At 34.9% G+C, this 25,170-nt stretch overlaps 1 protein-coding gene across 1 annotated transcript; it reads left to right on the top strand.

Moving 5' to 3' along the window:
* The first annotated feature begins 2,225 nt into the window (after positions 1-2,225).
* Positions 2,226-24,809, top strand: LOC134744232 (putative inorganic phosphate cotransporter). Its single transcript, XM_063677971.1, has 9 exons — positions 2,226-2,563; positions 12,012-12,220; positions 13,872-14,114; positions 17,386-17,595; positions 17,999-18,166; positions 20,022-20,238; positions 20,557-20,678; positions 22,017-22,133; positions 22,999-24,809. The coding sequence occupies exons 1-9, from the start codon at positions 2,455-2,457 to the stop codon at positions 23,230-23,232; spliced, it is 1,629 nt and encodes a 542-aa protein (XP_063534041.1). The 5' UTR covers positions 2,226-2,454; the 3' UTR covers positions 23,233-24,809.
* Positions 24,810-25,170: the final 361 nt, after the last annotated feature.

The raw sequence follows: 25,170 nt of genomic DNA, 5'->3' as shown, positions 1-25,170 counted from the left end.
GGCTCTACATATAAAATAAGAAAAATTTAAATAAATTATTTGCACGCCAGTATTTGTAATTCGGAATGGTACTTCCACTTCATTTCGATTCCTGTAGATCACCACTTAGTCTTTCTCTCGAAAACACCTACAGCTTTAACTCCAATGGTAAAATAAGAATTACAATATGCAAACAAGCATACGGCCTTCCGGTCTGCGCAGCCTAGCAACGCCTGCACCACAGGTGTCACATGCGCATTGCCGACCATGTAGAAACCTGTACACTAATTTTTGGGGAGCTTCACACTGTAATCCGTCAAGAAAACCTCGGCAAGGAGTTCATCCACAGCCGGGGAGTTTATATTTCATGTAAATAATTTAAATAAATAAATAAACTAGTTATTGCAATATAGTTGTGATAGTAAATGATTTATCAATGTAGCTTGAACTTTGATAACTACATAATCGTACTTCACCTCTGATAAATGATGACTTAAGAGGAAAGGAGACGGCCGCTTCTCCATTCATCTCAGTCCCCATTTTCCTCTCTGGATATTGACATTATGGAAAATATTTTTACATAATTTGATGTATATTAGTCATAGCTACGCCCCTACGTTTGACTTTTATTAATTATAAATTCGAAAAAATCAAACGTAGCTGTGGTTGATACACAACCAATTGTAACAAAATATTTACAAAAATGTTGATATCCAGAGAGGAAAATGAGGACTACGTTTGTATGAAAAGGCGATTTCGCGCGAGTCCTGCACTTTTGTCTTAATCGTTTCACACGAATTGAAGTCCAATCAACGAGGAATATATTTAAAAAATAAATATTAAGTAGATGCCTAAATAAATATTAAAAATGGAACAAAGATACTGTTTTATAAAATTTCTGGGACCGTTTTAATGACAGTAAATAAATATAATCTCTTACTTTCTTTCTGAGCCACTTAAAGTCTGTTTTTTTATTCCGTAGACTAAAATGACGTTTCATGTGTAAGACATGACATTTCTTAGTACCACATGAAATTTCATTTTAGTCTACGGGATAAAAAAACAGAATATAGATGATCTTTTTTTCTTAGTCATTCAACGTAATGATATTTCTAAGGATAGGTACATTTTTCTATTAGGTTAGGTATACTTGACTTGAAATATTATTATACAATAGGGGATATTACTGCAATGATCTGCCACAAGTGCGCAGCACTAGCCTTTTTAGTAAACCATAGAGTAAATAATACATACTGAGCCTTTAACAGGTTCTTGACAAGTTTTCAGAGATACTAAAATATGACATTGATGCATCAAGGCGGTTTGTTTACAGAGGACCTACCGGGAAACGCGAATCCGATATTTCGCTGTCTGCCTCTTTATATATAGATAACGAAATTTTGATTTTCTTGTTTCGCGATAGACCCTCAGATTGTGGTAGTGGTGCCCCCTACGCAGAGTTTCGCATAATATTCCCTATTGCCAAACTCTAAAACACCTTGGGGGTTCGGTTTTTTAGAGTGATCCAAATGAGAATCCGCTCTTATACCCAACGGCTTTTAATACTGACCGTACAATATAACAGCGGGCATTGTCCGCGAAATTATGTAGGGGCCTTAACTTGTAACAGGTTTCGTTGACTTCACATACCTACTATACGCTGATATATTGCGGATTGCGGTCACAAGGCACGGGCTCTATTGTATGTATACCTACCTACACAGAGTTAGGAACAGTGTTGCAAAACTAGATATAAAAAAAGTTAAAAAATAAGTTTGTTTAATCTTCAAATAAATAACAATATGTAAACAATTATGTCATCCCCACCTATTTACCTACTGTTCGCAGTCTAAGTAAAGTAAGTACTCATTTAATGTTATATTATTTGCAGATATAAATCAAATAACATAAATTACTTAGGTATTGTATGTAAATTATATTTGATTGTAAATTGCAACAATAAAAAATTGAAATTGTAACTTATTGTATGCAAGTCTACCACGAATCTTAAAAATTAACATAAATTCTTATGGATATAAAAGGCTATCAAAGGTTCATTTACGTAATTGTACATAATTACCAATTTACGCAAGGTCGTATGTATATATTACTCGCGTATACGGTTCAGTCGTTTTTATTTACTACCATAATTAAACGGCGTGGCTCCAAGGTTAGCAGCTTCGGTCTTTACATGATCAAATGTAATCGATGACAATATGCCATGTGCTGGCGCCGGTAAACATACTAAGCTTGGGAACGCGCAAACTGCCAGTGTTCTCTGTCCACGCTGGCCTGTTGGCGTGTGCGAATGTGTCATGTGTGAATAAAAACGTGTAAATGTTGTGTGTGTTAATTATTTAATGAATTTTTAGTAATTTTAGAAAAGAGAAGCGTTCTTTTATAACATTTAATACAACCATTTTAAGAATTATTTTTTTGTTATTTTTGAAGAAAACTGTGATATAATTGTAGAAAATGGACGATAATACAGAAGCTCAAGCGCAGGCGCATAATCTGCTTGGGCAGAAAACTCCGAAACAACCAAAGGTTGTGGATAACGCGTTCACTAGGACTTTGCGATCATGTAAGTATTTCTCTTGGGAGCGTTTCACAATTGCCAAAAAATATTTTTTTGGTATGCTAAATTTTAACATTATTGGTTGTTTGTGTATCTAAAGTTTTGGAGAACAATGTTTTGTGAAACAAAAAATAATCTTTAAAAAAAAGTAAAGCCGACTTCAAGCGGGAAAAAATAAATTATGTTATAAGTATATAAGATCCCCGAAATCATACCTACCCTATTAACCAGTTTGAAATCGTTTACTGACTAGATGCTCTCACGACTCGGTAACTGAACTGATTAATTGATATCTGTCAGCATAACATTGAAGTACAATATGCCATTCAGCACCGCTCTTATCTACCACGCGATAACGTCACATAAAATGTCGAGGTAACAGATTGATATATTTATGTTGGCGGCTACACATAAATATACATGCGTAAAGATAACCTGATAGTGAATAGTTATCCCATTTACCGACTTTAAAGTAAAGTTACGTTAGAACAGGTTCCAATTAGTTCCTCAAGAAGGTGCATGGAAATTTCTACTTAGGCCAGGAAATGAATGACCAAAAAAAGCTATAGAGGGAAATGCTTGGAACACAATTTTTGACTTCGTAGCTTTGTTTGGACTAGTTAGGAGGTGAACATATCAAAAGTCCCCGGCCGTAACCCTGGTGCTGGGGGGAGGGGGGTTTGAAGGTTCCATTTTTCGGTTTTTCGATTATATCTCGGAAACTATGCGTCTGAGATTTAATTTGTTACAAGTTTTATTAAGTCAAGTTTTTCGATATCTTGTATAGTTTTTGAGATATCCGCTGTTGAATGTTTATTTGGGGCTCTCATTTTTATCTTGATTATCTACATCAGTGAAGCTGTTAGGCCGGGTTTGGTATCGTTTTCGTATAAATCGGGGGTGCTGAATTCATTTATGGTATGAACATTGACACCATTCCTAAGTAAAAACTAAATTTTTTTTTTTTTTTACTTTACGCTTAAACCGCTGCAGTAGGTCGAGCACATGATTGGCGCGACAGTATCTCGCCGCGAGATAGACTACCCGTCTTTTACTAACTGTATGAATTATAGAGGGACGGGTAGTCTATGTCGCGGCGAGATACTCTCGCGCCAATCATGTGCTAGCCCGGCTGAACCGATTACGTTGAAATTTGGTATAGAGATGGTTTGGGAATCAATAACCGCTGAACCTATTTAAATAACATTTGGGATGGTCTACATGTTTAATTTAGTTGAAGTGATTCCAAACATGACTTCAAACCTAAATTAAAACAGTATTAACCTCAGGAATTCAAGTTCGGCGAAGAAGCTGAATTCCCCTCACACCAAATTTCACACCATCAAAGTACGATTTTTGAGATAAAAATTATATTATATCCTGTCTCGGGACTTAAAACATCTATTTACCAAATTTCAACTAAATCGGTTCAGCGGTTTAAGCGTGAATAGGAGTTAAAAAAAAGTTATTTGTTTAAAGTTTATATGTTTTTACTTTGGGAAGGTGTCAATGTTGATACCATAAATGAATTCAGCACCCCCGATTTATACGAAAACGTAACCAAACCCGGCCTAGGAGCTTCACTGATGTAGATAATCAAGATAGAAATGAGAGCCCTAAATAAACCTTCAAGAGCGGATATCTCAAAAACTAAATAAGATATCAAAAAACTTCACCTAATACTTAATAACTTGTAACAAATTAAATCACTTTTCATTTCGTATAAGTGGCCATGTCGCTCAGACGCATAGTTTCCGAGATATAATTGAAAAACCGAAAAATTGAACCTTCAAACCCCCCTCTCCCCCCCAGCACCAGGGTTACGGTCGGGGACTTTTGATATGTTCATCTCCTAACTAGTCCAAACAAAGCTACGATGTCAAAAATTGTGTTCCTAGCATTTCCCTCTATACCTTCTTATTGCTTGGCCTAACTTCATTTTATAAAAACTATAAAAATAGACTGTCTTTGTTACTCAATTATGTTTACTGCAACTCGCGTCATTTGCCGTTAGTTCTTTACTTAACTATTTACATACATACATACATATAATCACGCCTATTTCCCGGAGGGGTAGGCAGAGATCACGGATTTCCACTTGCTACGATCTTGGCATACCTCTTTCGCTTCCTTCACTTTCATAACATTCCTCATACACGCTCGCCGGTTTAGGGTGCTCTTCACCTGACCTTTCTTCAGGATTTCCCCGATCTGATCAGACAAAAGTCCGCCGAGGTCTGCCCTTTCCAACTCCCGTTTCTACCTCTTCTTTATACACTCTCTTTGTTAGCCTTCTTTCACTCATTCTTTGCATGTGTCCAAACCATCTCAACATACCTTTCTCAATTTTTGTCACTACATCTTCGTTCAGTCCACACTTTTCCCTTATCACACTGTTCCTAATTCTATCTTGTAATCTCACACCACACACACTTCTCAACGCTCTCATTTCCACTGCATTCACTTGGCTCTGATGCCAAAATGATGGCTCAGATGACTTAATTATTTAACCTACTAAAAATATGGGTATGTACCTATAAATCCTATAGTTATATTTTTTCCTTACACGGAACAATTATGTTCTATAAATCTGGAAGGGGTGCGCGGAGCTGTAGCCAACACTTAACTAATGTCCCTTGCGATAATTAATGAAACGCAAGGGTTGCAGCCGCCTGCAGCTAAAAGAGTTACGGCGCGATTTGGGAAATGAATTAGAGATTCACTAGATATGAAATATTAAAGATATGTGACGTTTCACGGTAAAAGGTACCTTCTGGCGGCTAATAATTTGCGACGCTATGCGACGTAATATTAATAATAGCGTAAGCTCCAACTGCCATAAGGTACCTTTACCCGTGGAACGTCACATATCTTTACTATTTCATATCTAGTGAATCTCTAATTCATTTCCCGAATCGCGCCGTTACTCGACTGAGTATGTGTGCGTGACACCTACGCATCATCTTCATACCGTGTTTTCGATTGAGGGCGACGGAGAACCGAATCGATGTGGCAGTATGCTAAAGTACTAGGACACCTGATACGACAACGATTACCTATTTAAATGAACGAAAAAGGCAAGATTAAAAGAAGACATAATCTTACGTTTAGACACAAAAAAAAACAAGAGTTGTGATTTACCTATCCTGTCAATGTCCGTTAAATCAGGTAACTATAGTCATATAATACAACTATGGTTCAGTTTTTAACGTTGATTATCAACGAGCCCTTTTGATTTGTACTCGTTACATTTATTTTGTTGCTTAGATATACTAATGCTTTTTATATATTAGATACCCATAATAATTTAAAAATTATTTATACATATTTTAATGGAACTTGAACTTGGACCATAGTTGTAAGTTGTCGAGTAAAGTTACCTGATTTTACGGTATACTTACTGAATATTACCCCATATAGGTATAAATTCTCCAAATAGTTACAAGATGTTAAAGACAATGACAAGAAAACTTATTAACTAAATAACAGCCTCCAGTTTTTGGACCGCTTGACAATACCGTGCTGATGAATACAAGCTAACTAAGTTAAGTCTTAATACAGTGTACTACAGCATAAAAACATTATGTGTAAATCGAAATAATTAAATCTCTACCTATTAGGTATATTTTTCCACTTTAATCGTAAATATTTATAATTTATGCATAATTTTAGTTAATGTTCCCTATATCACACGAGTTATAATAACCAATAACAAATCAATTGAATTCAGCACCAAAATCGTCTTAGCAAGCTAATTAACGAACCCTTGAACAAGATGCATGTAACTGCGTCGAAATATCGGGAGCTAATAAACAATACAAAAGGTAATCACGGTCTATAGTCAATATAAGTCTAGTAAAACTAACCTTGAATCATTCAAAACTCTAATACCGATTTATTTTATACTACGTCGGTTATTTAAAATAAGAATACCCACATATTCACAAAGCCTACCCTTTCCGCAAGCGAGTAAATAAATAACTTATCCACTCATTTACTTGATATATTTCATTTGGTACTAACCCTAATGAATAGAGTAATATAGAATCAGTGCAATACTGATTCATTATAATGTTGAATCTGGAACCTTATTCTGGGCTGACAATTAATGTAAAAAAAACCGGACAAGTTCGAGTCGGACTCGCCCACCGAGGGTTCCCTACTTTTTAGTATTTGTTGTTATAGCGGCAACAGAAATACATCATCTGTGAAAATTTCAACTGACTAGCTATCACGGTTCATGAGATATAGCCTGGTGACAGACAGATGGACAGACGAACAAAGGAGTCTTAGTAATAGCTTATGATAAGGTACAGTACGACATATTATTAAATAAAATATATGGGATAGGAATTCGCGGAACTGCTTTCGGATGGCTAAAATCTTACCTAAAAGATAGAAAGCAACTAGTTGAGATAGAACACTTTAACTTTGCAACTGGACAAATAGAAAATGTCAAATCGAATTATGAAACTCTTAACGCCTCTATCCCGCAAGGAAGCGTTATTGGATGTTTGCTTTTCCTTATTTACATCAATGACCTCCCCAAAATCACAAATGATCCCTGTGTGCTATTTGCCGATGATGTGTCACTAATTACAGCTTGCCAAAACCCTGAAGACGTCAATGAGAAACTTACAGCTAACCTAAATGTAATCAGTTCCTGGATTAGAGACCATAACCTCGATATAAATTATAAGAAAACCAAAATAATTGCATTCTACCCATACCAGAAAACGCCACTAGATATAGATTACACCTACGAAGATACTCAGCTAGAAGTCGTGCAAAGCGCTACATTACTCGGTTTAGATATAGACAGTCACATGAATTGGAAATCTCATGTAGAGAAAATTAGGAAAAAAATATCTCAATTTGTCTATGCGCTTCGGGAGGTTAAAGTAATGACAAATTTAGAGACAGCCCTAACAACATATTACGCGTTTGCATATGCCTGGCTAAATTACGGTATTATTCTGTGGGGTAATAGTACCAACGCTCCATTACTTTTTACCCTTCAGAAAAAGCTTGTTCGTATCTTAATAAATAAAACACTTGACGAAATCGAAACCCACAAACCTTATTTTTCTGAACTTGGACTGCTGACCCTTACATCTATGTATATATTAGAAATGTGTAAGTTCGTTCGAAAGCACAGGGAATTCTATATAAAACGAGAGGACCTACCTTCTACACGACCCATACGTAACAAGAATAGACTAATCCCACCACCTTGTAAACTTAAACTGTCATCAGGCCCTTTAGTAATGTCTATTAAAATATATAATAAACTCCCGGACTCTATAAAAGAAGAAGAAAATGATAATATATATATATAAATAAAATTAAACAGTTATTATTAGATAAGTCATATTACACTCTAAGCGAATTTTTTAATGACATATTATAATTCAATAATATCTATAGATTATTTGTTTTTGTTAATATAATACTTAATGTTTTGAATAATAAATGACAAATGACATTGCAATTAAAACTTTCGACACGAAGAGTGTATTTTTGACATTTAAATTCTTATTTTTACATTTGCTTATAATGATTGTATGTTAAAATAATTAATCAAAAATTCTCCTCTCCTTGGAATTGTAAATTATAGTTGTAGTTATAGTATATTGCAGTGCCCAACAGGGTTCACAAAGACCTAGCTTATAAGTTTACCACCTGTACAATTACTTTGTGAATTTGCAATAAAATATTGAGTATTGAGTCCCGTTTTTACCCTTTGGGTACGGAGTCCTAATACCGATATCGAAAACGGATTGACTGATTAAGCTCTATCTGTATTAGAGCTCAGCCAAGTAGAAGTTTTAGCGCAAAGCGAAGGTTAAGCTACAAAGACGAAACTCTACCAGTTAAATAAGATCCATTGTAGTATGTTTATATAGCAAACAAGAACGGTAATAGGTAGTTATTAGGAAAGTAAATGTAGTAAAAGTAAATAAGTACAGGCTGATTTGTAATTCGAGATATTCCATTAAGGAGCTAATAGGTACAGTAATCTGCAGAGATAACTGACCCTCCTACATATAAATATGTTTGTATATGGGGTTTAGTTATCTCCTTAATTATCTCTGCAGCTCACTTTACAATAGTTAGATTGAAACAAATAAGAATTAAATCTCAAGAAATAAGGGCTCAAAAGGAAGTGATTTTCAAGATACATAATATTAAGCTTTTCAGGGTAGAGCTACTTGTTACGTACGTAATGACCAGCGTCCACGGTGTTTAGATTTTAATAACTTATCAATCATTACATTTGTTTTAAACATTTTTAGAAAGCTTCTGCAGTGCTTACCGAGGTTTTTAAAATAAATGTGATAAATAAATGAAATTGAATGATAAATGTCGATTTTTTTCAATAGGAACAATTACTGTAGTTACTTGTTACATAAGTCTAGTACTTTAGACCTTTTATTTATGAAATTGAGAGTAATATGTGCAGATTATTGTGCAGGTTAAGAGACGTTTTCAGTAAAACTTCAGTAGTCATCATCAAAGTTTAGAAAAAAAAAACTTTATTAAAGTTCACAAATTTTCGACGGCAAGTCAGAAACATACAGAAAAAAACTGTTAATATCTTGGAAAAAAAAAATTTATTTACCCCTGGTTTGGTGTTAGTTGAAATTTAACACTAAATAGTATTAGCTCCTTACATATGATATGTAATACCTTGAATTGCAAATCAGCCTATATTCTAAGTAACCAGATATTCAATCACTCGCAGCTCGCGGCAAAAGCTGACTCCCAAGCCTATTGTCGCACTTTAGCTTTACAACGTTAGTTTTCAATAATTAATACTTAAGGCCGTTCCATCGGTTTGCCGCTGTCTTTGTCACATTTCGCAAGAAAGGACGGGAAAGAACATATGCGCCAAGTGTCAATTTTGATCGAATTTTGTCGGTTTTTATTTATTTTAAAAACGTTGCCTTACAATATCGAAATTCTAAAGCTATGAAATTACTATTTATGTTAAGATTGTTTTTTTTTTTTTTTTTTGTTTATAGTATCACATAATAAATAACCGAGTAAAGTAGGATTAAAAGTCCGAGTTAGAGGTTACTTTGGGAATTAATTGTATCGAGCGAAGTGTCATACTTCGTGTATCGGAAGCTATGTTGTTAAAGATAATATAGTCAAGAACTACATATATTTTTTCCACGTCTACAAATATCAACGCCTCTTAGAAAAACATGATCATATAAGGACATATTTCGCCTTCTGGCTCAGGGAACCGCCTTAATCATTATTGTAGGTTAAGTACCTAGTAAATATTGAAAATATTAAACAAAGGGTGGATTTGAACCAGCGTTCCTCTTACACCACGCCACCCCGCGCATTATACCTACTTAGTCCAAATTTGTCGAGTAGGTACAACTATGGAGTTTCTATATCTATATCTTTACTGTCTATCTTTATTATTCTTTTATTTTGTACTTTACTGTACACAAAATTAGTATAAAAAGCGGACTTACTGCCTTTTGACATTCTCTACCAAGTCATCTAAGGGGCAAACAAAAATGCTTCAACGTAAAAGCTAATTTTTGCGTATTGTTTTCTTGCTTGTGCATAATAAATTACTATTTTATAAATATTTCACATTAAAGCCTTATTGCAATTGGTATTGGAATACAATTTTTGTTTCTGAATACGGATCCTAGATAATCAACTTTCGAAACATGGAAAGTGGTTTGTGTGGGATATAACTTGGTTGGCTAAGCCCTTGAGCAGCATTCAGGTTCTTAAAAGGCATAGGTAAAGAGAGGAAAAAAAGATCTAACTAAACAAAAATCTTGCACGATTTTTGTGGCGAGCCGGATTCACGCTCCGGGCGTTCCGTACCACTACATAATTGCTCTGGATGTCTTTTTCTTCTTATCCGACTCATAATTGATCCCACTTTATTTATAAAAAATATAGTTATTTGTTTTATAAGTAGGCAATATTATTGCTTAACACCTAGTGCTAATATTGATAAAAATTGTCATGGACCTAATCCAACTATGAAAGTTTTCGTAGAAAAACCTCTCTTATAGCCTATGTTACCAGCTTAAAAACGAATCGATTGACATTTCATTCATCAAAATCGGCTTAGTTTTAACGCTGCAGTGAAACGCGACACAAACTTCCACACCATTGTACCTATATACTATGTAAATGTAGTCGGGTAAAAAAGTTATGCCCTGTAAGTTTTAGTTCTGTACCTATTTAATTTCATTATCATGAAATGCGATAATTATATCCACAGCGTATTTGTAGCGATAATGTAAATATTGGTACTTACATAGTTTTTCTGACCAAAAATATTATTATGGATACTTAATAATTACATTTGCATAATGTTGAGTCTCTTCATACTCTTAATTAAAAAGTGAGTTCCATTACTGTCTTATCGAATTATTAATTAGCTATTCAATGTGAATGTTTCATATTCATGGACATTTGAAATTCAAACATTGTATCGTGAAACTTGGCAAATGGAAGCCAGGATAAATGAAAACCAGCTGCGTTTACCAAACTTTTTTTACGAAAATAAACGATTTTTCTTGACTCCATAAACCCCCAACTCCTTTGACCCGTGCCTCGATAAGAGGATATGTACTGTAATTGAAATCAGAAATTATTTATTAGCATTGATACAGTATGGGGATGTTACAATACATTAATTTATTTGTTTTACAGTTCAGGTATCCGAGAAAAACGTTTCCGAGAAAATACGAAGGAAAACAATTAGAGACTGCCCCCTTATTCATAAAACTACCGGCCTGATTTAGTTTAATTATTTTTTATCCCTTTCTTACAAATGCATAAGTCAAAATGACAGATAAAGACAAACGATTCATAGCTAATTCAGGCCAGTAAGGCGTTTATGAATAACGCCATAAATTTGTATTCGTATTTGCGACTTTTTTGTTATTAAGTTGGGTTAGTAAAGTTTTTTGTTATTAAGTTGCTAAAATTAATATAATGATCACGAATACTGGCTAAAAATAAAAGGCATTTTTACAGAAATTAAGCGTTATACAGAAATTAAGTGTTTAAGTAAGTTTTAAGATTTTCTTTTCGTACAAAACGAATAATGCGTAAAAATACACAAAAAATGACGTTTCTAAGGATTTTTTATCTAAATTTGTATTTTTTTTATTTTGACCGGCCTGGCCTAGCTGGTAGTGAGTTAGTGACCCTGCCTGTGAAACCGATGGTCGTGAGTTCGAATCCCGGTAAGGGCATTTATTTGTGTGATGAGCACAGATATTTGTTCTTGAGTCATGGGTGTTTTCTATGTATTTATGTATTACCTATATATATATCGTTGTCTGAGTACCCAAAACACAAGCCTCCTTGGGCTTACCGTGGAACTTAGTCAATATGTGTAAGAATGTCCTATAATATTTATTTTATTTATTTAAATAGCCTATTTTTTTCCATTTCACAGGTTGTTTCATCCCTCAACGCTACATACTCGGAGTGATGGGCCTTCTCGGAGTCTGCAATGCCTACACTATGAGGGTGTGTTTGAACTTGGCTATCACTCAGATGGTGATACCGTTCCACAAGAACGAATCAGACTCTAACAATAATAACACTGAACTAATATGCGAAAACGACCCGATTCCTGCCAACACTACTGTCTTTATAAGTCCAGTAAGTAACAAATTTTTCTTTGATCTTCGATTTTTATAGGTGCTCAATTGTAGTTTATATACCTGGGTGGGGGGTGGGTACATTGTAGTTTTTGCGACTGCTACATAATGAAAGCCATTAATTTCGAGAGGATCACACGAGTGTTTAAATCCTGGTTATGTATACTTTTTAATCTACACACATATTAAAAGCTCTGTATGATGTGTTCAGGAACCGCATATTACGACCGGTTTTGCGGCATCGTTGTTCTGTCGCAGATATCAGGTGTCATTTTTTAGACGTTTTTAAACAACAAACCAAACTGATATTTTCACGCATGTTACGCAACCGTATAATTATTTTTTTTGCTTCAAACTGCAATTGACACTTCATTTCGAATATAAACGTCCTCTCGACTGCTATTAGAATAGAGGACAAATTCAATTACTTTGTTTTTCTGAGTTGTTCGTAATTCAAATGTAATTGTACAATCGATAATAATGTTATTACATTAAAATATTATCACAGTTCATTGTTCAAAGAAAACAGTAAGTATATCTTTATGCTTGTGGTATTTTGTGGTTTTTTGTGTTATGTGTGTAGATAAAAAAATTCAGGATAACTCGCGTCGCATGGAAATGTTTTGATTGACAATACATTCTTGTTCATTGAGTGTGTGTCATCTTAATATGAACATATGCAGAAGCGCTCGTAGTTCATTGGGAAAACTGATTCATTAGGTATAGTTACCAGCTGTGCATAAAATACCTACTGTAAGTTTATATTTCAACCAATGCTATTGCGGTTAATACTCGTAGTTCCTGGTATTTGTAATATATAGTTTGTCAAAGGACTGTCTCATTATCATTACAAACATAGACAGAGAAAATCATACTATCTTTGTCTTACACTAGTACTAGCACCCAAAAGAAAGGGATGAGTATAATTTTCCCGGTTGTTACTGACTGACAAATTAGTTTGACCAACTATAAGTTTAGCATTTCAATTTCATCAACATCATACGAGCTCATTGTACAAATAAAAATACAGTCTATGGGCGTAGTGTAGGACTACAGACAGTTTACTCTATATTCTCTATCTCGCCAGACTGAACAATGACTGGCGTGCAACAATTTTTGCCCTACTTACACCAATATAATTCCAAACACAGCCATTGAGCCAAAAGCTACATAAAACGAACATGTCTCTATTAAAAGATGTGTGATATTGCACTTACGGGTCAATTGCACAAAAGATCTTCCTAAATCAAAACGCATCCAAATACATTACGTTAGAGTATTATGGAAGATTATATAAATACTGTGTATAGTAAAATTTTATTTTTAAAATGAGTCAGATTTGCATCAATTTAGTGGATCACACTAGTGACTAGGCTAAGCCTGTTCCGTGACTCCACGTTTGCGCATTATGTTAAGTGCGATTTTTACATATATTTTTACCTAAAGGACGACTTATATTAAGTAATACATTTTAAAATAAAAATAATGTTAGTTTATTGTATGCGGCATTATATTAAAGGGCCAATGCGCTGATATTTAAATTATAATTATTCCTTTTTAATTTACTTAATTTTAAACTCTGTGTTTTGCTCGAATGGTTTTGTTAATATCAAACATATTGCTTAAATAAATTGATGAACGATTGATTTCAGTACGCAACACAAACCTGGGACCAGGCCACTCAGGGTCTAATCCTCAGTGGTTTCTACTACGGTTACGCCGCCACTCAAGTCCCCGGAGGCTATCTGGCCGAGAAGTGGGGCGGCAAGTGGACCTTAGGCGTAGGTCTACTAAGCACAGCTCTGTTCACCTTCCTTACTCCGTGGGTCATCCGTATGGGTAATGGAGGCTGGGGTGGGCTGTTCGCTCTTCGTGTGCTTCAAGGAATGGGAGAGGTGTGTTTTTTATAAGTAAACCGTATTTAAAATTCACCTTCCAATCATCTCTCTGAATGGAAATTTTGTAAGAATTATGTAGAATTACATATTGAAGATATAAATTATCGGTCAAAACTTTTTTCCCAAAAACCTTAAGTTTATGAGTTTTTTTTTAACTTGCTTCTGGTTTTGAAAATCTGGCCGTGTTTTACTAGACTCTTAATAAACTTGTGTATATAAAATTTTTATTTAATTTAACTGTGGTAGAAGTTTTTATCATTATCATTAAGACTTATGAGAAATATTTACAGGAAATAATAAATTGTGTATGACATGCCTTGGATTATTATCATGGCATCAACTTATCTGTTTAGCTGAAATGTTTCAGTTAACACATGAAAGCATAATTGTAAACCTATTATTTGCGATTACATATATACCAAATAATTTGAGACAACGTAGAAATTATGAGTATCCAATACTAAGTTCCTAATACATTAGTGCGTGTCATAAGCTTGCGTAATAATTCATAAGTTTTATAAACAAATACACTACTAACTCCAACGGCAACCTATCTCGCTTGGCTATTGACTAAAATACAACCTTTTATTATTGACTTAAAGTTTATTTTCTTATTCGTTTCGTTGCGTGGCGCCTTAGATACAATCAGCATTCAGATGGTGTTTCTTTATATGCAGACCCTTGATGACAGAATTTAAATTCTAAACAGTGTTTCTTGTAACCATGTTGTGGGTATTGGCCATCATTTATTTAACAGTACTTATGTATAATAAAGTACTACGGAACCGACAAAGTTATTCAGAGTAAACTCAAAGATTGGCCCTATAATGCAAAATTATAGGTGCCTATTTTATTTACATTAATATCACAACTGCTGACTTAAAATAAGGTTAAAAAAGTGCAATCAGTAGATGGGGCCGACAATAATAGTTTTCCTTACCGGGTAACCGAAAGAATATGACATGGTAACCCCAATTTTGCTGCTTTTATTAAGAAACTAGATTTACAAATTATCGATTTTTAAATGTAATTACTATTTTTTCAAGTTTTTATATTCTAAAGGATATCAGTCCGTTTTGCTACAGTTGTAATGGCGAATGCTTTCTAGAAAGGGTTCGACTACTCGTTACATACCTAATTAGGTGGCTAATTAACCGACAGGGAAGTAATCTGACACTTCAACTTATATCCCAGAACATAAGGGTAGGAAGCCGACTTCATAATGTGGCAACACTTGTCCAGCAGCTGCACAGTGATCCCGTATTAGGAGATTGGTTGTCTACCCTTATTTTCTTGGATGAAAATGGGCTTGGCAACTGTCAAAGGTTTACATAGATGGCGCCATCATAGCTTGCCCCTTTCTCTAGTAGAGTTCTATGAGATTTGGCTTAAAGGGCTGAGCATAAAATTCCATTTAAAAAAACAAGAATTTGACAACTGTAGGGATTGACAGGGCAAGCTATACTGGCGCCATCTGCTAAATACTTCGACCCGCCAACCCCATTGAAGTGTCGAGTTACTGGTCCCATGTCGGTCACTGGTGACTCTACGTTATTTAGATTCAACAGAGACCAGGAGTAGGTAAGTAAAGAGGGAAGTGGGGCCATTTTAGATTTACACTGGTGTCGAATCAGTATCTTAGGTCGCAAATTCAAGATTTTCTGTGAAAAAGTGAAAACCAGTTAATGGCGGTTAGCACTATTTGCATTCCATATCAGATGTGTGCATACAAATTACTTTATGCTATTTTTTTATTAGGCACACAAAACAGATAACATTTATTACATGAAATAATTATTTTGAGTACAGGTTTTGGTTGGGAATGCCATCCAAAGCATATATGCGTATCATGAAATATGTACATATTAAAGAGCGAAAACTACAACTATACTAAGGCTACTATACAACTAACTTAATTACACAATAAAACAATTTTAGACACAGAACATAATTCGCATAAAGAAGATAGGGGAAAAATAAAGCAAAGAACTTTAGTAAGTATACGTATGTATACATATACATTAAAGGAAAGTTAGATTGAAACATACCTAAGTTTGGAATATAATTTATTTCTTGTTTATACTCAAATAACCTCTTAGGTATTAATTTATAAACATACAAAACGTCAAATAAACCTATTAATACAGTTTTGAATTAAATTGCGTCTACGGTACCAATATAATTACTCTTACCTAATATAATAGTCATAGTCATAGTCATTTATTTTATAAAGCCAATTTACAAGTCAGTTGCTAAATAACATCAAATTACTATACAGTAAAGTTCATCGATTAAGTTACATCATATTAAAATAACAGTAAAATAACTTACATTAAAAATTACAATAATTCATTAAGTACATAAATAGTAAAGTCACGAATTCATTGAAATTATTATAACATCCATAATAGCAATATAAAAATAATAAAATTCAGCATGATTAATATATAACTATATGTATCTAATTAGAAGTGTAAAAGGACTAGCTGCCCTTATACATTAAATAATATCACCTATATATTTGTCCTGATTTTATGTGTTTCATATACTGTTATTTTTGGAATGTTTAATTGGCTTGTCTATAATGCCGATATCTAGCAGATTACGACGACGTTTTAATAAATGACTGATAAATTGATTTTTTTTCAATGAAATAACTTTGCTTTGTAGTTCGTGTGTAAAATAGGTAACATTATTGGAGTTTAGCAATGTTTTCAAGTCTCGTAGAGACTATGCTCGGTATTTTGTCACGTCTCTGATAACTCTGCGAAGATTGACAACATAACAAATTACTTCCTTCCTGTTACACTGTTGTCTGGTGTTGCCGACGCCGCATAATTTGCATATTTTTTCCCATAATAGATTTCCGTAGCTTATTGTGTTTGCGACGGACATGTGTAACGCGTTTTAATGAGATTAGCCATAAATCAATGATGAATGAACTAACTGAAAATATTTAAAAACATGGTTTTAAAATATTTTTGACTCAATACTATGCATTTCTTTACTTTATCAATAATCAAAAATATTGACAGCATAGTGTAGAAAATAGATACCAATTACGTTGCGTTACTTAAAAAAAAATTGGTTTAACAGGAGTTAGTGTCATATATCATAATCAAAATAATATTTTCAATAGTATTTTCACTAATATATGAGCATTTAAACTTAATCATGTGTCAGCGAATAATTGCAAAAACATTACAAAACATAATGTATCGCGTCAAATAAAATAAAAATATTAAAAAAACTTTTTCATTTATTTCAGGGTCCCACGATGCCAGCTCTCATGATCATGCTGGCCCGATGGGTGCCCCCACACGAGCGCTCGTTCCAAGGCGCCCTCGTCTTCGGTGGTGCTCAGATCGGCAACATCTTCGGCTCCTTCATGTCCGGCATCCTATTGTCAGATGGCCAAGATTGGGCCAACGTGTTCTATTTCTTTGGTGGCTTTGGTCTGCTATGGTTTGTTTTGTGGGTATGTATCACTTTAAATGTTTTGAGGCAAGCGAGGACGGCGGAGATATAGTTAATTTAGAAAATTTCTGTTTTGGCCTTAGTTGACTGGTAAAGAATGCTTTATCTTATTAAGTACGGCTATTGTACTTTTTTATGTGCAATAAAATTTAATAAATAAATTGTAAATCAATAAAATACTGAAGATTTTTTTGTCAATTTTATTAATCGCTTCCATGTTAACTTCTAATTCTTTCTTCCTAAAATTAACACATGAATCCGATCATCCAAGTATTTTGTCTATATTTGAATAGGTTTTAGTATTATAATAGTCTTTTTTTAAACAACAAAGCCATGTTGTCCGCTGATTCTTATACGTCTATTAATTTTGATAGACTATCTTTGAAAAATACTTTTTTTTTCAGAGTTTATTCTGCTACAGCACACCGAACACGCATCCCTTTATCTCAAAGAAGGAGCTCAGCTATCTGAACGCCAACGTGACAACGGCCGACCACAAGGCCGCCAAGGACCCGGTGCCATGGAAGGCTATACTGAGATCGTGGCCCGTGTGGGCGTTAGTTTGTGCCGCAGTAAGTTTACTCAATTTTTTAGTATCAACCATGTATACCGTTTCTTTTATTAGAAAAGTGGTAAACAATCTTAACATGCTTTTTTTATTGAAAATCGCTTTAAAACTAGCTTTAAAATAATAACTATTACTTATGAAACCAGAAGAATGTAAATATACATATATATCGTTGCTATATAATTGTTACATATTTGCTGCATTTCTGTTTGAAGAAATATCACTGTGTGTAATAAAAGGTTATGTATTATGAAGGTTGGTTATAAAGGTTTGGCCTAGTGCCTGCCTCTGAAGCCGATGGTCCTGGGTTCGAATCCCGGTAACGGCATTTATTTGTGTGATGGGCACAGGTATTTGTTCCTGAGTCGTGGGTGTTTTCTATGTATTTAAGTATTTATACATATATTATTATATATCGTTGTCTAAGTAGCCACAACACAAGTCTTCTTGGGCTTAATTAATTTGTAAAAGAATGTCCAATATCTATTTATTTATTTAATATAAAAAACTTCCATTTTTAGGGTTCAGTACCCAAAGGGTAAAAACAGGACCCTATTACTAAGACTCCGCTGTCCGTCTGTCTGTCACCAGACTGTATCTCATGTATTTCTGTTGCCGCTACAACAACAAATACTAAAAAGTACGGAACCCTCGGTGGGCGAGTCCGACTCGCACTTGTCCGGCTTTTTATTGACTCCCTCTTACTGTTGTAATGGACATGGTGTGACTTGTGACATAGAATCTTTGTTTGAAGGAACGGTATAGGTAATTGTCTATCACTGTTGACTGTTGATGTCATGTTTTAACACTTATTATTCAAAATGCATAAAGCTTGTAGACATTGACATAGAAGTGGCTGAAGTGGACGTAATAGTCATTTGCATGGTAATTGCATGGCCATAAATATCTCAATATTCACAATAGGTAAGTATCATGACTTCATGAGCTATGAAAATCGCCATGCTAGGTTTTTTGTTTTATGTAATTGTAACTAATCGCCATAATCGAAAAAGAAATGCAACCTTCATTAAATTTGCGAACATGTGAATGTACGAAAATGAAACAACAAATGAATTCTATAAATAGAAACTGCTGTGATTACGTAACTAAGTTTAATACCATTTAAATGGCCAAGTTTGCCATGAAGGTAACCTTGACTCGCGGCGACTAAACTGGTTAGCGGGCAGTTGATTAAAAAAAAAAGCTTAACATGAACAAAGGGCATGTGTTTCAATTAGTACATCACGTAGTTGAAAAAAAGTAGCAAAAAAACTGTTAATTCAGGGGATTTGGTGGTCGTGAGGGCTTACCGCCAACATCGAAACATCGAGAATCGTTAACTGCCTGTCTATCGCTCTTGTGTATTCAGAGAGCGAAAGAGGGGTAGATATCGATTTTCGATTTTTTCGATGTTGGCGGTACGCCCTCTGGTCTCAATGTACTGCCTTAATTTCTATTGACGTATAAATACCGTAAGTATATGAGAAAGAGCACGACAGAGCAAAATCGGTAGGGAAAAAGATTTAAGTATTTTTTTGTAAAACTTTTATAGTAATATATGTATATTTACATTTTATATAAAAACGTAGGACCTTAAAATTTAAACGCATCTTACTTCAAATATTGTAAAGCTACACTCATTTTTTTATTTAAGCCCTATCCATAAAAATGGGGTTGAAAGTTTTAAGCGGCTTTTACGCGAACGAAATCTTGGGCGGGGCCAATAATACAATTATCTATCTCACTGTTATACTTTCTTGAAATTCAAATTGGTTTTTATATTGCATATACCTTAAGCTGTAAAAAAATGTTTTCTGCCAGTGTTATAAAAAGCTAAGTTTTCAATTGTTTCGTTATAGGTTGGCCACGACTGGGGCTACTACACTATGGTCTCAGACTTACCAAAGTACTCTCACGACGTCCTCAAATACAACATCGCGACCACCGGTTTGCTGACCGCTCTGCCCTATGCCGCTATGTGGATAAGCTCCTTTATCTTCGGATTTGTGTGCGACCTGTGCATTAAAAAGGGTTGCCATACGATCAAAACTGGAAGGATCATCCATACAACTATAGGTATTTATATTTAAGAGCTGTTTATAATATTTGATAAGACATATCCCCAATACCTTTATTATAGGACATTATATTACAGTTCTGACTAACACGTCTCTACTAACTTTTCTTGAAGTCTGTTAAAAATTGACGGAATAGCTTATAAACGCACTGTAAATAATTATATAATACCAATTGCCAATTTAAATAGAAAGAGTAACATAGATATGAAACAAACTTCGTGACTTGAGAAAGCTTATATTTCCTAATCAACACAGGTGTATAAGTTAGGTCATCTGCAAAATTACGATTAGGTAACCTAATAACATGTTATTGCAGCTGCAACGGGCCCCGCGATATGCATCGTTCTTGCGTCGTACGCAGGATGTAACCGGGATCTCGCCATGGCCTACTTTGTCCTCTCCATGGCTTTGATGGGAGGATTCTACAGCGGAATGAAGGTAACTTTTTATAGCACCATAGACTGAATGGAATACATCCTAACTTCATAATTCCGTACACATAGCCTTTTCGTTAAATCGCACAAGACTTTCTTTATTTTGTGATTTGCCGGATACACCGCCCAGCCCGGTGTCCACTACATAAAGCAAAAATTGGTATCAAAAAAATGCAATGAAACTTCTAACAAAACCAGAGGGAAAACGACAATCGACACCAAAGTCTTCGAGTATTTTAAAGAACGGAAGCGCTCAGTAAATGAATCCCTTTAAGCCAGCATCTTTTCAACATATTTTATTATCGAAATTAATATCCACGTGGAAGAGCACTAACCCGCTGTGGGTATGTCTGATTGTTTTCTATCATTATTGAAGTAAAACTTTTTTAGGCGCGACTAGAGGGTAACTCAGATTTTTTTTCGGACGGAAGTAACGCTCAGTAGTGACAAACACACAATAGGCCACACGTCTAAGTGCCAACATAGCGATAAACGTCAAAGAAGTTTAACTTCAATCGCGCGTAAAGATTACACGCACACACTTTTTTTGAACCACTCCACTTCAATTCAGCTTTTTCTTATGTTAAAACAATTTTATACAGTTAAAATAATTATAGAATACTGGCGACCCGCCCCGGCTTCGCACCGGTAAACCCTAACAAATCATATACCTAAAGCTTCCTCAAGAATCACTCTATTAAAAGGTGAAAACTGCATGAAAATGCGTTCAGTAGTTTTGAGTTTATCGCGAACATACTGCATACATACAAATACAGAGTTGAAAGGAAAAATTTCACTTTATGATTTGCTAGTGTTCGTGCACATTTCACGAAAATTGGCTTCATCCAAATCACTAAAATGCTGTAAATATTAGGTTACAAAAAGCAAGATACCAAAAAGTAATTCACCTTCACAAATGTCATGTAACTGAATAGTCACTGTGTTTTCTAAGAACATATGCCAGTTTACTATCAATGCATCAGGTATGCAATTCGTACAAAGTATACAGTTCTAAATAATATTGAAGTATTATCAATTTATCACCGGGTGACTCAATGCAGAATGTCAATAAATACATAATTATTCATATTCTCTATGTACCTAAAACTCCCGTCGTTTTGTAAGATTAATTTTATTGACATAAGGAGCTGTAACAAAAAACATTTTGTCTTCGCTATATTATGAATTGAGTTTGAGTATGTTTGAGGGATTATCCTGAGTAAACCTGCCTCATGGTGCTAACGTCTGGTATTCAAGGTGTTTCTGTATCTTATATGCTTTTCTTTATATCAAATATACCAACCAAGTACAATAGCCTATATTATAAAGATGGTAATTTCAGGTGAACGCGCTAGATTTGGCGCCGAACTATGCCGGCACGCTAACGTCTCTGGTTAACACCACGTCTACCTTCGCCGGGATCGCCACTCCCTTCCTTATCGGACTGTTAACCCCTAATGTAAGTTTTGTACTTTTTTTGTGTACCATATAATGGCGACACGTAACGACTGTACCCTTGTAGAATTGTAGATACAGTCACCATCATAAAAAAATACCAGAATTTGAATGTGGTGATAATAGAGACTTCTTTTCAGATATTTCTGAACCCCTTGACCACTACGATATAGTAATATCTGATGGCAACTGTACCTTCATTATTGTTTGATACATACACAGACCAATGTTCTGTGCGGTGTACATTACGAAAAAAAAATTGAATTCTGAACCACGAATGAATTCCAAATTGTGTATGTTTTGGATAAAGTAGGAATGTAGTATATGTTTTAGTCAAGATTCAGTACCAAACATAGGCTCCTAATGAAATCTATAATAAAGGTCTTGTTACGAGTATGTTTCTCGTACACCTTTCTAAATAACAGAAAAAAGTTAAGTACTATGTGTTCCATATTATTTACAAGCAAGTTAAATATTGCCTTGTTAGTTTGTTAGTGTGGGTCAAATCTTGGAAGCTAAATTTGACCCACTTACCGATTTCCGATTAAGCTGAAATTTTAGTACATATGTAAATGTAGCCATGGGAACTCTGTAATAAAACAGGCAATTGTGTTTGGGGTTATTAGAATTGTCTCGATGATTATTAGTTGCCTGTGGGAAGAAAAGTAAGTGCAGTCAGCGATAAAAACTTGTACCAAAAATTATTTTTTGCCAAAAACTTATTTTCTAATATAAAAGTTTAGTACATAACCGCAAATAAAAGTTTTAATAACGTTTTTATTCAAAAGATTTTTGGTACGCACCATTGACTACCGACAAAGTGGTACACAACTACTCTATAAATAACGTTAATAACCATTTTCCCACAGTCAACTCTAAGCGAGTGGCGCGTCGCCTTCTGGGTGTGCTTCGCCGTGCTGGTCGGCACCAACGTGGTGTACTGCATCTGGGCGGACGGCAAGCAGCAGTGGTGGGACGACGTGCGGCAGTTCGGCTACCCGCCGAACTGGAACCACGGCCCGCTTGTCAGAGACACCGTGCCTGACCAGGAAGCCGTTATGACGAAAATGACCCGCAAGAGTGGCGACGATGACGTTTATTAACGATTACTCATTTGTGGAAACATTGAACATCATTATAATTTACTTTATGACATTCGCCAATGAGGGCTACCGTTTTTGTGCTCACCAGTTGACGCCACTGTAGATGTAGGACCAGAAAAAGAGATCTCAAAATTCTTCTATGTTTATTTTTATAAAATCAATACGTTACACGAAGGTTTTTAACGTCTAAAGTTGCCACTTTTTTTTAAACACTAACATTTTAATAAATAGAAAGCTATACAAGTATCTATTGTTACCCATGAATCATGATTAATCAAATATTTACCACAATTATGAATAAGCAGTGAAAATTCCGGATAAATAAGCTTTAAACCCCCAAAACTTCTATGCATTTGACATTTTGAAAGACCTCCGTCTACACTAGCGCCCCTAGCGGCGAAATTAGACGCGGTAGGCCTCATTAGACGAATGGAAATGCCCCTTACGCAGCGTACTATGTAGGCGAACAACACGCGAACGCGAAGCGAAGCGATGCGGCGCGGGGTGAATCAATCCTTTGATACCTATAGAAGTGTCCTACGTGGGCGATCTCGTTGCGAACGCGAACGCCGTGGGCCCGCCGTTGAGTGGTTCGCTTACGGAAGACGCTGCGTTATTGTTGTGGACACAAAATGATGACTTCAGAGTAGGTATATTACATATTTATAAATAGGTGTAAGGACTGTAAGGTGCGCTGGGGTAAGATTTAAAGGGTTTTTCATGCGGGGTAAGATGAAAAGTCGCCCGTTATGCTTCGGCATACAGACGATTTTTTGTCTTACACCTCATGAAAAACCCTTTCAATCTTACTCCAATGCATAGATTATAGGTATTTGTTAAATACTTTTTATTCCTGAGTCTTGTTTTTTAAGAGTGTCTTTATCTGTATGAGGATGTTGTCGTCTAGTAGCTGCTATACAAAATGTATGTAGTAAAATTTTAGTTTACTGTGGAATTAAGTTACGCGCAATATTGCCATAGATATTATATAAGGGCACATAATCATTACCATAAGGGCACACAGTGCCCCCATCCTCAAGGGGCCCGTAGGACAGACAGTAACTTTGATTACCCATAATAAACAGAAGATCAGAGTAAAAAAATGTTAGTTTTTTCGTTTTCTTTACTTTGCAAAAGGGCCCAAGCATAGTTTAAGACGGCCTTGGATATTCTGTCACCTCTCCTAAGTTATCAAGTGCCAAATTTACTCCTCAAGAACCAACACAATCAATACCTATGTATTTTGTTTGCACTTAAGTATTCGATTTTCAGCGTTCCTTGTTTATTCAGGAACTCTGAGGTAACTAACTCCTTTTTAATATCTACTCCAAAAGGTAGACAATGGGTGCCATGCACAAGAAAGGTGTTAAAATGTATGAATAATACTTATAATTTAGATAACAAAAAAAAAACAAGTCCATTCATAATAGTTCGCGATCAGCAACGCAGGCTTCGTCAAGTGCTTACAAAAACAAGTCAGCTACAGGCCTCGTCAACTACTTATTTAAAGTACTTATTGAGTCAAAGATTAATCTATTCCGTACTTTATCTTACTATTATCTATTTTACTGATAACATTTAGTACAAAAACGCATCGAATTTAATAAGACCGTCAAGTACGCTAGCCGCAGTTTTATTTCAGACTTAAAATAAACGTAATCGAATTTGATGTACCTATAAATATAATTATTCTGCCATTTCCAAACAAAAGAGAACCTTGTTTGTTGTCACTAAGGCTGTAATCGGTACCATTTGTATACATAATAAGAAATTAACCTTACAAAACGTCATCATTTTTAAATAAATTTTTGTACCTACTCATATAATAGTAATTGTTATACTGAAATTGATGAATCTACTCGTAATATTGATTAAGTAACTACAAATATTAAGAAGATATATTTATTATATGTCTCTGTTATATGTTATAAATAACAT

The sequence above is a fragment of the Cydia strobilella genome, chromosome 9 (assembly GCF_947568885.1).
Source record: "Cydia strobilella chromosome 9, ilCydStro3.1, whole genome shotgun sequence".
NCBI classification, from domain to species: domain Eukaryota; kingdom Metazoa; phylum Arthropoda; class Insecta; order Lepidoptera; family Tortricidae; genus Cydia; species Cydia strobilella.
The sequence above is the reverse complement of the archived record's forward strand: the minus strand, read 5'-3'. Positions and strand labels throughout refer to the sequence as shown.

Coding starts and splice junctions, on each gene's coding strand:
- LOC134744232 (XM_063677971.1), top strand. CDS start 2,455: ATGGACGATAATACAGAAGCTCAAGCGCAGGCGCATAATCTGCTTGGG. Junction 2,564..12,011: donor CACTAGGACTTTGCGATCAT/GTAAGTATTTCT, acceptor TCCATTTCACAG/GTTGTTTCATCCCTCAACGC. Junction 17,596..17,998: donor TGCTATGGTTTGTTTTGTGG/GTATGTATCACT, acceptor TTTTTTTTTCAG/AGTTTATTCTGCTACAGCAC.